The sequence below is a fragment of the Megalopta genalis genome, chromosome 6 (assembly GCF_051020955.1).
Source record: "Megalopta genalis isolate 19385.01 chromosome 6, iyMegGena1_principal, whole genome shotgun sequence".
In the NCBI taxonomy this organism is placed as follows: domain Eukaryota; kingdom Metazoa; phylum Arthropoda; class Insecta; order Hymenoptera; family Halictidae; genus Megalopta; species Megalopta genalis.
In genome coordinates this window covers 14,564,027-14,582,712 of record NC_135018.1, presented here as the reverse complement: position 1 = coordinate 14,582,712, position 18,686 = coordinate 14,564,027, and the positions used below count along the sequence as shown (strand labels likewise).

Here is an 18,686-nt window from a genome sequence, read left to right as displayed (position 1 = left end):
GCGTATCGGCTATTTATTACTTATTTTACTTTAGGCTGTCGTGCACCGTGTGCCGGAACTTATTAATCTTAACAGATGTCTGTATCCGTGGATGTGTGCCGTGAATTTGCGGCCAGGTGAGCTCTCCGAGCGCGTTTATAATTCGCCATTGTTACGTGCACACGCCCATTCAAGAAACATTAGCTTCAGTTTGGAACCGTTAATTAATTACCTTTTGCTATATACGAGCCTTCTCCGTTGAGCAATTCTCGTTTTCTATACGTCGACTGCGATCAGTTTGCGTTTCGACCGTCGTTCATTTGTTACCAGCGTAGAAATAGTAATTAATACCCTGCGGCTTTTTATGCAAAACAAAAATTGTCTGCATCATTTGCAGAAAACGTAGAACTAAATAAAAAGATCGTAGTTCGTTTATATAAATGATACAATGACGTTTTTAAATGATTTTAATCTCTCTACTATTTTAAATTGGAACTGCTCACTTTTGTTATAAATGCACAAAATTCGCAGTCTAGTAATTAGAGATTAAATTGTTTATCGTTCTGCATGGAATTAAGAAAAATTCGCGTGACGAGTGGCATGCTATGAACAGACTGCGGATCTTTATGCAAAACAAACATTTTCCAAGTAGATTGCGTAAAATGTAAGTGAGAGGGGCGTGGGTTTCTTTTGTTAATAATTCTAATAAATTGAGAAGGATGTAAGAACATCCTGGAATGTTTCTAACGCTTTAGTTAGAAGTCATTTTGATCGCGAATTAATAAAATCCGCAGTCCAATTACGACTAATCTTTAAAACCTGTAAATTAATATTACAACTTCATTTCATACGATTTGCCTCATTTTCATTGTCATAAAATGCTTCTCGCAGTGGAGAGAAAACGTTGGAAACTTTATTCATTTAACGTCGTCCGTTAAATCGTGTTATTAACCGGTTAGCTGTTGCAATCCCTTTGAATAGTGTGCAAGTTACTGAAATTATACTGTACATGTTTGATTCCCTTCATATTCTATTTACATACACACTCTCGTAAACTATACAATTTAACATCAAACGATACATTCTTCTGAAACCAGTTAGTCGTTTTCGACGAGCATACTCGTCACGAGGAAACGGCAACATTTTGCGCTACGACGAGCGTACTCGTCGAAGACAGCTAACTGATTAAAATGCGACAATTAGAAACGAGAAAGCCGAACATTTAAACGAAAGATTGATTTCAATATAATACCAAGAGCTTGGATAGCGAACGTGCAAACATGCTCGTTTCTTCATAACAAAAGAAAACAAGATAAATGCATAAAGACCTAGAGTCTAATGATGAATTTCTATGTATCATATGACAGGAACATTCTCACAATGTTGTCGTTCGAGCACAGATTTTACTTTCGATCTGATCTAGCCACGTAGACGAAAAGAGTCACCTGCAATTTCGCGATAGCTATCGATTGTCTGTTATTTGCAAAGTGCAAATTCCAACTTCTCAGAAAGCCTCGTTCCGGGACTAGTATCCCAGGATCGACGACGGAAACAGAAATGATAATCCACGTCGGAAACAGAAATTGGCGTCAGATACCGTCCGGCCGGTGGCAATAGCGAAAATTGTGGGCCGTTGACGCGGTTAGGCGAGCGTGGACGCGCGGGCCCGGGACGTTCGGCGAACTGTTCAACACCGTCGAAACTAAAGCGAACGCCGGGGCGCAGAGGAAGGACCGCGGATGCGTTCGCGAGACGACGTCAGTAAGTAGACGGGGAACGATCCGAAAAGAGAGGGCATGGGAGGGAAGAAAGTAAGAGGATCGGAGGAAGGTGCAGAGAAAGCGGCGACGGGAGAAGGAGGAGGAGGAGGTGGAGGAGGAGGAAAGGATACGAAGAAGGTAAAACGAGGGAAGGGAAAAAGAACACGCTGCGAACGGAAGAGTGAAGGAGAGAGACGGACAGACCGGGAGACAGACAGAGAGAGAGAGGGGGGGGGAGAAGGAGAGAATGGGACGGAGAGAGATGGAGGGAGAAATAAGGAGGAAGAAAGAGCGAGAGAGAAGCAGGGGGGAAAAGAGAAAGAGACAGAGGGAGGAGGAGGAAAAGAGAGAGAAAAAGAGCGAGAAAGAGAGCGACCGAGGCGAGGTAGGATCGTAGAGGTAACATCGTAGAGGCTGGGACCTGATCCCAAAGGTAGGAGGACTTGGGTTGGCGAGGCCAGTCCATCGCGGGCCCTCCTCTCGACCGAACGCGCTTTACTTTCTGCCCGCTCGTTCAAATTCCCATGTGCACGCGGTCTTCCCGTTCATCTCCCCATGCCTGCTAACCCCTCGGAGATGTTGGTGCTCGACTACCTTTACTGGTGACTAAGGCCCCTGGTCCCCGGTGCTCCCGCTACTGCTGCTTCCGATTCTGCTTCTGCTACTGCTACTGCTGCTGTTAGTGCCGGTGGTGGTGCTGCTAGTGGTGGTGGTGGTGGTGGTGGTGGTGGTGGTAGTGGTTGTCACACTGTGGTGCTCGTGTGTCGCTGATGGTGGTGGCCGGCCGCGTTACCTTGAACACCGGGTTACAACGCACACCTTGCACAGTTACCCTCTGCTCTAGTTCCCGAGCGTTCCTCGGGGACATCGCGCCGCTCGCGACTTCGCTTCTCGATCAGACACGTTGCTGCGAACTGGAAAAGGATCTTCCACTGAAACCGAAGATCCGGCGGGACAGAATTTTCCGGCTGGTTCTGGAAAAGCTCGTCGTCTCCGTCGTCTCCAGCATTCGTTGACGTCAGCGTGATTTGTTGTGACAGCAGTGGAGTTTAGGAAGGATCTCGTGGCAGATTCGAAGATTAGGCCGCGGAGACGGAGTTGCTTCGGAACGTTGCTCTTGTTCGGGAACGGTTCTTATGGGACATTCACGATCTTATACGAGATTCGTAGATCGGACGGAAGACAGTTTTTCATCCTATGCTCTAGTCCTAGAGCGTTCCTCGGGGACACGGTGCGTTACCATAGATTTCTTCGCTCTTCATCTTTCGTCCGGCATCGAACGGGACACGACGAATGTTACGTTCTCGTATGTAGATCTAAGAAAAATCCTGTCGACACTCTGAAGACTAGAGAATCGAATCAGATCGAAGTATCTCCGATCTAGTTTCAGAACGTCGGCTACTCTTCATTCTTCGCTGCGAGGACGCCGTAACCAAACTCCGCGGTTTGTCAATCAGGTGACGACGTTCTTCGGTGTACATCTGGGGCAAGATCTTGCGAAAAGTCCGAGGATTCGAGGATCGGAGAAGTATAGAGGATCTTTGCTGTACTAGTTCCAGTGTCGTCGATCGGAGCAGAAACGTTCTTGACAGGACCCGATAGAAAATCGGAAGATCAGAGGATCGAAGTAGGATAAAGGTTTCTCGCTGTGGTTCCAAAGTCGTTTCCTCCGTCAACGATCGAAGGAGAACGTTCCCGATAGGATCTGATAGAAAGATTCGGAAGATTAGAAGATCGACGAAGAATCGGTGTTTCGTTGTGGTTCCGAAGTCGCTTCTTCTATCGCCGCTCGAAGCAGAACGTTCTTGACAGTATCTGATAGAAAATGCAAGATTAGCGGATCGAAGAAGGATAACGATCTCTGGTTGTGGTTCTTCGGAGTCGCTTCTTCTGTCATCGATCGGAGGAGTAGGTTCTCGACGGAAACGTCCTGACAGAAAATTGGCGGATCAGAGGATCGAAGTAGCCGGAAAGATCGGCGCGCCGATGCTCCGGCGGGAGGATCGGTGATGACAAACGACGCGTCAAGTGTCGCGACATCGGCAGAAGACGGAGAGACAGGAGTGCGGCAACCCCTATACACCTGTCGCGGTGCAGAGACGTCGAAGAGCAGGGTAGGGTGACCGTGTCCGCGCCGGGCCCGGGGAAATCGATCATGAAATTTTAATTATAACATCGATAATCTGACCGGTAGATCGGATGACACGCGTCGCCTTGGTGGTGCTCGGGGCTGGCCAAGGTCTGGGCAGGTGAAACGATGCTGTTAGCCATCGATCGTCCCTGAACGACCACGGATTGGATCGGATCGGATCGGATCGGATATAGAGGAGAGAGATCGGATCGCCGTGTTACCGGCCGGAGGCGGGAGAGCGCGAACCAGGCTAGCCGAAGCGGCGCGGTTTTTAAGGTGTCCGTTGACGCTCGTTAGCGAGCGCCAGCTGTAACCGTTCCTCGGTTACGGGGTCTTTGGGAACGGGCCGCATACAAATTCCCGAACCGGGGATAAAGCCCGTGGCGGCTCGTTGTATTGAAAAGCGCGAGACGCGACGCAAAGGCGACGCGACGAGAGGAGGCGAGCGTCGGGAGCGCGCGGCGTAGCGCGCGACGCACGCACGCGGACCAGCTACATATTCGAAAAAACTGACAAAAGGGAACAATACAGCTCGGTGGAACAATAAGAACCGGTAGCACTTGTCGAGGGGCGGAGGAGGGGTTGGTGGCAAGCAGGGAGGGGGCTAACACAGTGAAAAGGAATTCCTCTTCGTTAAGTTAGCGAGGAGAGAAGCCTGCTGCTGCCGCTGTCGCTGCCGCTGCCGTTGCCGTTGCTGGTGCAAATGGAAAAAATCGAGAGGGCCGAACGCACCGGCAACGTTTACCTCTCGTGACTGCGTACCGCTGATCGATCACGCTCTCGCCCCGCGCGAAGAAGATCCGGCGAGATCTTGACGCCTCGATCGCCGGCGCGGCGTTTCCGCGCGGTACCGGGCTGGCGGTATCGCGATGACGAACCGATCGATAAATCCTCGCCAGGGAATCGTTAGCAACGGGACAATAAGAAGACAGTATCCTCGCGTGAGCATCGAGCGCGATCCCTCGTCGTAATAATACGTCGCGTGAGCCCGGCTATCTCCGATCGTCCAGGAAGCCACGTCGATAATCACCGCGTGTGCGCCTAGTTGTATCGTTTTAATTAGTGTTTATTCGATAACTCCCGGCCTTTCCACGGCAGCCCGGCGATACCGCCATCCGACGTCCCCTTGCATTCATTAGGGGACCGTCCGACGACATCCAAGACGTCTTCCGGATCTCTTCCAGCGCCGTCGCGGATCGCGAACTCTTGACACCGGCGGCAACACACCCTGCGGAGAGATCTCAAGGATTTCGGGCACGCGAGAGAGAGGAACGAAGCCAGAGAGAAAGAGAGAGAGAGAGAGAGAGAGAGAGAGAGAGAGAGGGAGGGAGAGAGAAAGGAAGAGGTGAGACGCTCTTATAGACACATCAAGTTTCCGCTTAGTCACCGTTAAAGGGAACGGCTCTCGAGTATTTGGCGATCGCAAACACTCGCCGGACCAGTTAAGCGCAGCAAACACACTCGACGGTTTTCTAAATGTTGGCCTTGCAGTTTCGTTGTTTCGCGTGCACCCGCTCTTTTGTCCCGCCGCATCCGCGGCCGTTTTAACGAGCCTGCTCGCGAAACCGAGGATCGGTCCGCCGGGCCGAGGATCCAGCAGTGTGTGATTCACGTCTCTAAGACGATCTCTCTCGGGCGCGCGCGCGCACGCGCGAACTCGAGGCACCGACCCGGTAGAATCGAGGGAGCGAGAATCGCCGTCGGCGATCGGTTGATTGACGTTTAAACGATCGGGGAACAAGGAGGAAACAATTGGCCGGCAGATTTATGGGGGGCAGAGGGAGGAGATCCGGTTAGGAGGTCGAATTTTTCGCGGTGGTTTAAATCGATGAAAACGGAACTGGGACCGAGAGACACCGTCGCGGCAACCTCGTGTGTGCAACAACGGCTGCCGGTGTGTGCTGCACAGTGATGGGAGAAATCGGTGCGACCACGGGATAGCGTGCGACGACCCGTCAGAGGACCGTGAAACCTGTACCGTGCCACTGAAACGACGACGAGAACATCCGACCTGCGTCCGGTCGGGCTGACTGCGGAACCGTGAAAACTCGTCGCGTGCACATCCGTTTCAGGAATTCTAGAAACAAGGGGATTGTGATGTAAGAGATGCGTCGCGGTGACATCGCGGCAACCGCGATAGCCCTTCTGATTCTTGGGCAGATCCAGGGACCACGGCAGACGAGGTAAGAGATCTTGCTACCGCGCCTTCGACTCGCTCCGGACGGCTCGATCGCCGGAACGGGGTTCGAGTTCCGCCGATGCACGGCGCGCGGTTTTTGCGTGTACGAGCGTCCCGGACAAAAATCGTGACCTCTTAGCCGATCGATTTTCGATCGAAATGCCTGAACAATTTGTCGAAGAAGCTACAAAGACGCGTCGATTTGCGTGAAGAAGATTATACGATTTCGCGTACAAAATTCTCGCCACCGTTATTTTTGATCGAACAAAAGCCTTTGTGCTATATATATTATTATGCCCTATATATTATAAAGATTTTCATTCGCACAATTTATTGTCAGCCGAATACCGAATGACTTTTGTCCCCAAAGAAGATTTTTTTCATTAGTTTTGCGTTGGTGCCTGAAAATTCGTAGAAAATTCGAGACCGGTTGCGGCCACATATCTTGTTAAATAACTCGGAAGATAGCAACTTTTCGCAAGAAACGTTTTTATAATGTTAAAATGGACTGTCCGACGAATATGTCGGAATAAGAATCTCAGGATATTTGGAGCCGGTTTTTTAAAAACCTTATTTAAAGGGTAGGAAAGCGCAAATCGAACTTAATTATTTCATTTCGGGTTAATTATTATATTGGATACGAGTACTATAACGTTTCTGTAGATTAATTAGAACCGTATAACGCCTGGCCATCGTTTTCTATAAAGAATACTTCTGTTCGTAAGACAATGTAAACAAGCTGCGTTGCGAACTTATATGCTGTTTGATCTTCCTAATATCCGCTCGGAGAACTCGCTTGAAATTGATCTCCTGCTCAATTGTTTGAACACTCTCTTGCTAAATATGATCATTTAGACATTTTAATGCATCGTACACATAGTTTTGTATAGATGCGAAACAGTGACTTTTTTGACGCGATGTTTCAAGTTGTTGGCATAAGTGGATGGATGTCCAGTCGATGAGCGCTTCGGCTGCATGTTTGTTGATACGATCGTCCACGGATCGTTATTTACCACTGGGTTTACGTAACCTGTTAAAAAGACGGACCACCAGTTTTTTAATTTACGATTATACACATTGTAAAGATACATTTGTGAGTTATTTATGAAGTATATGCGTTACTTGCGGCGAATATTGCAATAACGCTTGTTAAAAATCCGAATAAATGTCTTATTGTTACTTTTATAAACTACTATAAAACGGCTGCTTTTAGTGCTCCGTAAATCTAGTGTTAATACCATGAATGATTCGTATTATCGTGAGCAAGCGGTTTTACGACTAAGTTCGCAGGGTAGTGGAGCCGTTACTGTGGGATTAGCAATTGCTGTGCCTTCGGTTTGTTTACAGACATACTTCGCATTTATCGAATAACACATATGAACATTTTTTTATTCTTTTACTTTCTTTATTTATTTATTTTTTGATAAAAGGGCTTAGCGTAGGTAGTCTCGATAGGTTTAGCATTAAAAGCGGGCGGGGTTGGGATATATATATAAAACAACGAACGAAGCATAACCGTAGAATCTTTCCTGCGAACCCAGGAGGGATGGAAGAGTCAACAATGCCGAGATTGTAGCAACGAGAACGGGGTAGTCGTCCACCCTTATCTGTCCCCGGAATCTACCGATGAAGTGCGAACGATCGAGACCCTACAGAGGAAACCAAATCTCGATCGAGGTGGTCCCTTCTTTCTCGATCCCCCGAGGGTCCCGACGCGATCGGCTCGCTTCAGTGAACCTTGTTGCGTGCCGGCGGTCTCGTCCTCTTTTCCTGCTGGCATTCGGCTCGTCTTCTTTTACGAAAAAGGGCCGCGTCTTTGTGCATATTGTTGGCCCCGACAACACGGAAAGCTACTTTATGTCAGATCCACGCTCTCCAACCCCCTTCCGCATTAACAAGATGGTAAGCGCCGAGTAGGGTAACACGAACCTCGTGAAACGCCGATGATAAAGTCGCAGTTCCTCCGGCTAGGTCCCATTACGGTCGCCACCATGGGGGGAACGCGGCCTTGTCCGCGCAGGGGTAGCTTTCGATTACCTGAATGCAAATGAATGAGCTGTCGACAAATGCTAATGTCCCTCCGCGCGCGTTTTGAATGTCTTCGTTCCTAGGATTAGGCTTGCAGCCTTTGCGACACGAATATCGTTGCCATGAGAAATCATGGGGTTCGCGATTCCTTCAGTTAGATTTGCAAACTCTTTGACAGCTTGATACTCGTTTGCCCGACCCTGTCGCGTTCCTATGTATTGCGAAGTGTTTCGTTGCTCTCCGGTTGCGTCGTTTTCTAAGGAAGATTATAAATACGGTTGCGGAGAGAATTATTTTTGCGTACATTAATTCCGCGTCTTTTTTCGAAGGATGTTCATTTAATCAAAACATGCTCCGCTTGCTTCGATGCATTATTCCCGAGTTTTTAATGTATAAATGCCAGTTTCAAAGAGGTTCTAGTCTTCTCAATGAATAAACCGGACTTATAAAACTCGAAATAAATCACTGAAATACAGACTTTTTAAACAATCCAATATATGACACTGTCTATGCGCAATGTGACAGCAAACGATAGTGATAGTATATATATAATAATATATATAATAATATATATAATATATAATACAAGTAATATAATCGGAATAACGTTCGTATAGTACGGATGTGATACAAAGCTCCATGAACAACACAAAAGAAAAATCGATATTTCTTGTACAATAATTTCTCATTTTCGTCAACACAGAAAGTGTTAAAAGGTAGCGAACTGCGCGGCGTTTTGCTGACGAGAACGAGAGTAAAAAGTCGCAAGGTTGAGAAGCGAATAAATCGTGGGATCCAACGCGGTAAACGCACGGGTGTGCACGAAGGTCGGCCATGGGGTTGCACCGGGCGAAGAATGCAGCGCGAGGCGTGCGTGTGAGGACCGCGGCGTCGTCGTGTCGACACGTGCTGGAAGCCCGTCACACCTTGTAAAACCTCCGCAACGGTGCAATGAAATTTGATGCACGGCCCAATGTTCTTGCGTATGATAAATTTAGACAGCTTCTTGAAAATCGTGCGGTAAATTACGGCCCGCTCGAGCGCGCCCTCTTCGTGTTTACACGTGTAACGCCGGTAACCGCGCGCGCGCGCGTATTAACGGTCGCCGGCATTTTTTGACGGAGTGTAAAATTGATATCGTTGGATTTTTTCGCGTCGCCCGACCGCCGCTTCTCCCACGACCACGCGACCATGGGTGCATTGGGGTGCAATACCTTTCTAAAAATGTACAGGGTTCCCCGGAAAGAAACATCCGATTTCAAAAATTTATATTTCAAAAAATTACACACAGAAAATTATAATTCAAACACGAATATAACGGGAAAATGTGCGAGTTTTACTTTTTATTATTTTTTTCTCACGTACCAAACCGTTGGATTGGTCGCAGTTCATCCGATAATATGGTTCTACACAGTTGGCCACCGAGATCACCCGACCTAACCCCATGCGACTTCTTCCTTTGGGGATTTGTGAAGGATCTTGTCTTTGTACCACCTTTACCTACAAGTGTAAATGAACTGAAAAAACGCATTTGCGATGCTGTACAAACAATTACCAGAGATACATTACACCGTGTTTGGCAAGAACTTTCATATCGCAATGATATCATACGTGTAACGAAAGGAAGTCATATTGAACACTTGTAAACAAAAACTCACACATTTTCCCGTTCTATTCGTGTTTGAATTATAATTTTCTGTGTGTAATTTTTTAAAATATAAATTTTTGAAATCGGATGATTCTTTCCGGGGAACCCTGTACTTTCATCGATCTTCTTACTCGTTCGAAAGAAACCCCTTTGAAATCCTAAACGTCCACGTTATACGTCCACGTCATCAAAATCTTGTTATTGTCGATTTCGAAAAATATTAAGTACTTCTTAAAAAGTGGTTTTTTTCAAACCACGCCGATTTCCTCCCGCTAGGCGCGTAAAACGATCCGCAGACAGCGTGTCCAAATCACTTCTTATCGCGTTTCGCACATAGAAACGCTCGCGCCGCGTTTTTGCCATCTTTTCTATAGAAATTTCTTCGCATGCATTTTACTATGCTGCTTTCAGGTTATAATGCGCATAAGAAACATTCGCGACGATGCTTTCTATTTAACTCGTTGTCGTACTTCGACCAGTCCGACTCGCGATGAAGATTTCTAGTAATAACCTGTCGAGTATGAATATTATATCGTTCTTTCACTAGTCGATGTAAAATTCTGTTCTCCTTCTCGTCGATATTTAAGTATTCAAGTAAACGTCGGCACTCGATGAATTCATCTCGTTGTTATGATAATAATAGCTTTTGCTCGCAAAATATTTCTGTTCCGTTGTTGTTAATAGGGGACTCGTTACAATGCGTTTAGTGAAACACGTAATTATCCAAATAATAAAATTTTTATTAAATGATCGTTATGATCGTATTTGGAAATTTTGCACGAAATATAGAATCACTTCATGTTTTTGTACTTGTATTTAGATGATTATCACGAATGCAATTAGAAATTAATTAATTAATCACGAAGAGAACTTAATATTTAATCGGTCCTCCATTATTTTTGATGTCCTCAAATATTAATAAATTAAAAGCTGTACTTGAGACAGAAATTTTTGTCTCCGTAGGACAATTGACTTTTTGAAAACAGAATGAAAACGTCGTTGGATTGCTAACAGGCATTACATTAAATTTTTAAAACTAATTTTAATCTAACTTCGATTATCCGAATTCAAAATTTATAGTCGACGAATTATTAATACAATAGTATAAAATGATAAGTCGAGATTTAGTTGTAAGTCTATAGTTTCATCGTTATTACTTGGAACGATCGAAAATCTAAAGAATAAAGGTCGAGGATAATTCGATTCGGTTAATCGAGGCTCCACCGTATTACGAAGCCGACGTCAGAAAGGGACAGACATTGGCAGTGATCGCTCGTTGTGAAAAAATCACGTTCGCGCTCGTTGGCCGATAGAAAATGAGAGAATTCCGTTGTACACGTTCTTTGGAGCATAATCGAACGATACGATCGGGAAGCAGTAATTTTTCACGGATACTGGTTCCGCGGTAGATCGCAGGTGCCGATCGATATATACTGTATATTGTCTCGATCGGAAATCGGCGGCGTTGAAACGCGAGCCGCGTTCCACCGCTTTCTCACGACCGCAATAACTTTTTGCGAGCGCGGAACCGGCTTCAAAACCCGCGCGGCCGCGCCAGCGCCGCTATTAAATTATTAACGGAGATAATTATCATTACTTCTGACAGCTACCGACCACCGCGCGGGGATGAAGCGCGCTGTCATTGTGATCCCGGCCGCGATTGCGTAAAAACGGCAATCATTCAATACCCCGAGCCCCGGCTCTAATTACAACGGCCGGCGAAATGAAATTTTACGTAACCGCAGTCGAATTTAATTACCTCGCGGGACCGTCCGAGATGATGCCACCGATTTTACGAGCTTCTGCCTGCCACCCGTCCGCCATTACCGTTGGACAACGTTCACCGGTTTAATAGTTTGAATTTATAATTTATTGAATATCACCTGCCCACGGTTATTCCAGAAGACAAACTTGTTAAACGGGGCAACGTCGTTTTAGGAAGAAGTCAGATCGTGTTCGAACTGGTTTCGTTTTCGACGCTGCTTCACGCTGTCATTGCTTCGAGTTGTTTTTTTTTCAACGGTATCAAACGATTTGCGATATTTATCTTTCGTTAATCGATTCGTGGACGTTCGAAACGAATCCGAATCGATTTTTACGAATCAGTTACGAATCGATCTTCTTCGATTCAAAATCGACGTAATTGGAGCAACTCGATTGAACAAAATTTTAATAAGTGGCGTTAAGGTTCTGGATTGTCTAATGAAAATCTCGATCGATTGGAACGTATGCAGCGATACGAGAGCAAGTATTTTTCGCGTGAATTTTGGAGGATCGCTTGTTGTCTAATAATTATATAACAATGTACAATAATTAGCAATTATTAGAATTATGAACAATTTATTGTTGCACTTTGACTTCCATTTGCAGAACATTTAAGAGCATACTATTATTATATTACATACTATTATTTATATATAACATTATTATATATAAATAATAAATAAATATAATAATAAATTTATATATATATATAATAATATTATTATTATATTAAAAAATTCAATTTTGATTATTGTAATGCTTTTCATCGAATGATATCTTAATGAAAACTTTGAGATCGATTTTTTTGAAATCCAACGCATTAGTTATTTGACTGCGGATTTTATGCGTTTATGGTAAAATGGTGTAGTTACGATTTAAAACAGCGAGAAGATTAAAAGCATTTTAAAACGTCGATGTGTTATTTTTAACCTTTTAAGATAACTAAAAGAGAAATCAACTGGTTTCTGTTCCTTGCAATCGATGCAGACAATTTTTATTTTGCTTAAAAGTTTGCCTAATAGTTATGTATGGTTCAAGGGTGAATCATGCATAATTATGAGAATATAAACACAGAATTATCATTTGAAATACGCTGCTGTCGAAGAATGAGTTATGGAATACGAACTATTAGATAGCCGCGAGATTATTAAATTAAACAAGATCGTTTCGAAACATTATTTCGATGTCCCGACTCGAAACCAATGCCTCGTGTTAGCCTGTTAGCCTGCAGAGATGTGCTGTAACAAGGTGTTACATATGCTTGGAAAGCGTCTGCGTGTCCGTCGATTTATCATCGATTGACACTGGCGGCCATCTTGGCACCGAGACAACGTCGCAGCGCACACTCGAGACGAGAGAAGCAGCGATCACTTTTCAGTGATCAGTATTCTTAAACTCTGCAAATTAATTCCACAAATGGAATTCAATAAATCGCAATCTGTTGACATTCGTACGGCGGGCCTTTCTCACAAAGATATAACTGAGCATGATTCATTTATAATTCAATCATAATTTTACTTATCAATTTTTTCAACTTCAATGGTTCTTCTGAAAGTTTGAATTAACCCTTTGCATTGCCATTTCTTTCATTTACGTTGATTAACGCGACTTCGTCTTTGATCAATTCTTACGCGAGAAATATAATTTATACATTGACTGGCAAGTCTGTTTCGTAGAAATCTGTTCTAGACGCCAACATTTCCTTTTTTTTAAAATAAATGAGTAATAATATGTAAAAAATAGAAATATTTGAAAACGAATAATAAATAAAAAAATAGAAATAATTGAAAACGAATAATAAGTAAAAAATAGTAATTAAAAACGAATAATAAGTAAAAAATAATAATTAAAAACGAATAATAGGTAAAAAATAGTAATTAAAAACGAATAATAAGTAAAAAGTAATAATAACAATTAGAAACTGATAATAAGTACAAAATAGTAAATAAATCCTTTTTCTTTGTTAATAATGAGCCCTTAACAAATGCGTCGTGGTGGGCGAGATATCTCGTAGTTGGCAGCGAATGGTTTAAAAGACGTGACCAGCATCGACATTTAGCGGAATATGTTCCAAATTTTCGTAACAAGTCTGATATTATAAGATAAAGGATTAATTGTCAGAAATTCAATAGTCAAATAACAATATCTGCATTAATCGAGTTTTAATGCCGCTAATAGACAGTTTTAGTATTAAACATTGGACAATAGAAAGAACGGACCGTCTCGTTCACGATTCGAACGAGGAAAGCTAATTTAGGATACAATGAGCCGTTGACGTTTTTCCTTAATGAATTGGCCCGACAATGCCAGAACCATAATGCCGCGCACCCATTACGGCATCACCTTTCAGCACGCTAATTCCGGGACGTCGTCTTCTGTCCCTAAACCATGGTCCAGAGGCTCCGATTCTACCGCCATTTTTCATTTCCCCTGCGTTAGACACATTATACGCCTTCCGATCGATTTCAGTTTACAAGCCCCGAAGGACACGAAAGGAACGGTTTTCAGCTGTTCAAGGAATACCTGCCGCATTCTTGGCCCACAATATCCGATGATTACGAGTGTTACGCTGGCCCTTCGTAAACCCTTCGAATTAACGACGGGCTCCGGGAAGAATTCGAGAAATAATAGTATACCGAGGCAAGCCGACGATCGATCATAATGAGCCGCGGCTTCGGGGCCCATTAATAAGGATCCAAATTGACCGAAACCCGAGGTACTTAAGGAAACCCTCCCCCTCTCTCTCTCTCTCTCTCTCTCTCTCTCTCTCTCTCTCTCTCTCTGTGTGTGTGTGTGTGTGTGTGTGTGTGTGTGTGTGTGTGTGTGTGTGTGTGTGTGTGTGTATCGATCTAAATCATGATTTTTCGTCGGTCCGCCGCGAACGAGGTGGTAACGTGACTGAGTGGCAACGAGGCTAATCTGACAGGAAAGTATCGTTCGGATCTAGCTCGCGTTTTCACTTCGAAGATTGCTGTCATTAGTGTACACTGAGCATGTTAGTATTAGACCGCGGTTTTTTACGCAAAATGAAAACTGTATTAATTGCATGATACAGGAGTTAAGCAGACATTCATTGCTTTGCTCAATCATTTGGATAAATTGATAGTAATGCGACGACGGTACCTTTATAAGCTCTTCGTATGTTTTTTGTTTTTATTTTTTTCTTCGAGATGTAATTTGTACTTGTCGAAACGTTAAAAACGACGTGCGAAATAAATTGTGAATTAGCTTAAGTCTAAATTATTTCAACAGTGAGTTTAGTCACTAAACAATACAAGTGCAAGTTGACGATGAGACACGCGATTGTTCAGAAATATTCGCAATTAGATCGAACAGATAGCCGTTGCGGCAGATAAAAATTTCAAGGAAATACAAAGTGATAATCTACGCGTCGTATTTTGCAGCTGTCACGCTGACAAATTGTTTCTCCGCTTTCACTTTATGACAAATGAACAACTCGACGCTTTTGGCTATTCTCGACGATGTCGTTCCAATCCAGAAACATCAGGTTACACTATCATGCTAAAATACATATCGTAGATATTTTTAAATTAATCACTAAAAGAAAAATCGAAAAAATGTCGCTGTTCATTTCGGTGTACGTAGTATAACCATTTCGTACATTTAATAAGCTGATGCGAGGCGGCCGTGTCGATGACCGGAATGGGGATTCGTCCGCTCGTTGGCTCGTCATCCTTGCGTCAGCCGAGCTCGCCTCTCATTGGTCACTGTTTTTCATTAATGACTCGTAAACAAAGCGGCGGATTGCATTTTCGCTTAGGTAAAAGTTATTTCAAATGACCTCAGGAACCCCGCATTTCCCGATTTTAAGTAACTTTCGGGACACCCTGTATAATACAAAAAGAATACTGTATATTTGTACTCTATTGGGACGGAGTTCGAGTATATTAGGAATTATCGTTTACGTTGCATAAAATAAATACAGTAATTTCTCCCAGAAATGTTCGAAGATCGGAATTGAAACCGGCAGATCTGAGAATACTAAGTCGTGATTCTTCGGGCCTCGCGGCTCCTTTTTATAGAAACTCGGGGCGGTTGGCAAAAAAGGCAGCGGCCAGGGTGCCGGTGTACATTAATATGAACACATAGTAATGCTAGAATAAAAACGATGCCTTAACTTTTATATTTCTAATTTTTTGCCACGATTCGAAGGCAATTCGGGGGCCACATGGTACGATTCGAAGGCAATTCGGAGGCCATATGACACGATTCGAAGGCAATTCGGAGGCCATATGACACGATTCGAAGGCAATTCGGTGGTCATGTGACACGATATGAAAACAATTCTGAGGCCACATGCCACGATCCGAAGGCAATTTGAAGACAATTTGGAGGTCACATGCCATTATTCGAAAGCAATTCTGAGGCCACATGCCACGATCCGAAGGCAATTTGAAGACAATTTGGAGGTCACATGCCATTATTCGAAAGCAATTCGGAGGCCACATGCCACGATTCGGAGGCAATTTGAAGACAATTTGGAGGTCACATGCCATTATTCGAAAGCAATTCGGAGGCCACATGCCACGATTCGAAGGCAATTCGACGGTCAAATAGACCATTTTTTATTACCAATTTTTAGATTCCGTCGACTCCTTAGCATCGACGTAGCAATAAATTACATAGGCGTAGGACTAGCACAGGAAAATTTAGAGCAACCCGAAATTCGGCATTATCGGGAGAAATTACTGTGCTTACAGAATTCGAACCTATTCCGTCTAGGTTCGATTCGATTTAATCCTGGAACGGTCGCTTGGGGTGTTCGAGACCAGCCATATTGTTTTATAATTGACGTTTCTAATTTTTTAGCAGAATGTTAAGTGATGTCACCTAGCAGTCAATAGCTGCTCTTTTATTTAAGAGTCGCAGTAGCGTGATTTTGTTCTCGGTATTGTTTTTATAGGTCTCATGGTGTGCCGCGCACCGCTTTATGGAATTTTAACTGACGCGTTCGGTCCAGGGTTGAAAGTACTGCTTTTCTTTTCCGAAGTACAGTAAATTCTCCCTAATTGGCCCTCAGCCCGTACACAAAAATGGACAATTTTTGGAAGAGATGATACGGTTATTCGAGCCTTGCAATGACAACTATAAAAGCGAGCCGCAAGTTGAGGTTCAATTAGAGAGAATTTACCGTACACCCGAAACATCCGAAACTATCCAGCTAGATCCGTTCATATTTGCAACACACTTGATCCCGTCTCAGAGAATTGATTTTTTTTTTCGCGTCGTTAAACCACCGCGCGTCACGCCTTGGCGGTCATCGAGGGTCCGAGCGTTAAATTAAGATCCGACGGTGTTAAAGTAAGCCCGGCCGGCCCCCCTGCCGCGAAGAAGTAGTAATACCATTCAGTGAGTTCGGTTCGGTAGTAGAGTCCGGTGTCTTCATCGGCTACGGCGGTTCTGGCTTCGGAAGAGGACCGCCGCGGCACGCTGCGTGATCAGCCGAGTCGAGTCGGCTTGCGGAAATTTGCGAATGGCCAACGCGCTGATTAAACGCTACCGGCCGGTGGGGGAGGGGGGGCAGGGGGCGGCGGGGTGTTGGCCGAAGCTGAAAGAAAAGTATCACGGCCGTAAAGCTTTCGGTCGGTGTCCAGCGGTGCTCGGCGTGCTTCTTTTGCCGGGGACTCATTAGCGGGAATCATCCGGGGATCGTTTGTCGCCGCTGCTACACGGTCGTTACGCGCTCCCGAGAGCCGTGGCTCGCTCGCGAACGAGTGTTCTCGCCGTGTCGCGGCAAGCATTTTTTTAATTTCACCGACGGGAACGACGGGCACCGATTTTTATAACGGCGCGCAGCTTGATTATTATGGGGCAGTTCGTTCCGCGAACGACGCTGCCCGAGCGGATACAAAGTGCGCGCGGCAGCGACCGCGCGAGGCGCTTGTTAACGACGCCTCGCGCCCGGGATGATGATTATGAAATCGCCAACCCTCCGCTTTTTCTCGCGGTTCTACCCGATGGGTTTTATGGAAAGGACGGCGCTTGAAGAATGCGTCGTCGGAATTTCGGGACAATTAACCCGTCGCCGTACGATTTTCATCACAGATGCGACGATGTACATTTTTCGATTCTAATAATTTCTTGGAAAGGAGAGAAACTTCATATTCATCGTGAGAATAGAATTTGATTCCGATTTAAAGGATCGGAACAATATACATACTCGACGACTTATTATTATTAGAAATGTTCACCGTGGGTCTGACTCGTTAAAGTATGGCAAGGGGTTATGGGAGCATTCTACGTATTTTTGTTCAACTTTCTTTGGGAAGTCACATTTATAAGGTTTATTTGTGCACGTTTCGATAATATTTAAACATTTTGGCTGTGCCAATTTTAACCAATAGCATTTAAATCGTATACTTGATTATTCAGTTTAATTGATTATTCAATTACATAAAATGAATTGCCGTTACATTAAGAACAATAAAAAGGTTAACGAGTTCGCAAGAAATATATTCAAAAATATGTTTGGAAAGATTGCTGAATAAAGCTCAGAATTGTCATATACATTGTCAATAGTACAGTTTGCGAAAATGGTCCGTCGTCCGAGGGTTGAAGAAAGTTAAAATTGGTGAAATTGGCTATAGTTTGAAACCAGACACGGACAAATTTTATTTATCTGTTATTTTCAATATTGTTATATAGAAATGAAAATAATATTGAAGCATTTGAAATAATAGTAATTTTAAGTAATGAATTGTTTCGTTATTTTTTTATTTCAAGTATGACGAAAGAAATAATCCTGAAAATAATAAGAAGAACAAAACATCTTATTTCTAAAAAAATCTTTAAGAAAAAATTATTTATTTTATTTTATTATTTTGCTATATAGAGCTGAAATGAAATAAAAATCATTGTGCCGCTGTGACATTTTATAAGAATTAATAAATAAAAGATGTTTTGTTTTTATTTATGTGTTGTACACGATTACCTCACAGTACGAACAACAAAATGATAACAATTAAAAAGAAATGGCAACATCGACTACAAGGTGTTAAGTATCTTTTCAAAAGCATCGAAGTTTTTACGTTGGCGTCTTTCTGGTGTGCATTCGATGAAGCTCAAAAGATTGGAAAGGTACGCAGATCTTAAAAATCAATCAACAATTGAACATTATGGAACAGTAAGGTATCCCGCATACACTTATTAAGGAATTTTAATTCGATGGCAATCATC

At 43.8% G+C, this 18,686-nt stretch overlaps 1 protein-coding gene across 9 annotated transcripts in view; it reads left to right on the top strand.

Annotated features, from left to right (window-relative positions):
- LOC117219545 (Wnt oncogene analog 2) overlaps window positions 1-18,686 on the top strand; it is a 206,377-nt gene that overhangs the window by 23,145 nt on the left and 164,546 nt on the right. Inside the window, exon 1 of one of the 9 annotated variants that reach the window (XM_033468773.2) lies at window positions 2,490-6,053. The exons of 3 other annotated variants lie outside the window; for them this stretch is intronic. In XM_033468773.2, the coding sequence (XP_033324664.2) occupies window positions 5,977-6,053 (77 nt within the window). In that variant the 5' untranslated portion in view covers window positions 2,490-5,976. Of the gene's footprint in view, window positions 1-2,489; window positions 6,054-18,686 lie in introns of those variants that run through there. 5 more of the 9 variants (XM_033468791.2, XM_033468757.2, XM_033468765.2 and 2 more) reach the window with 5 other exon arrangements.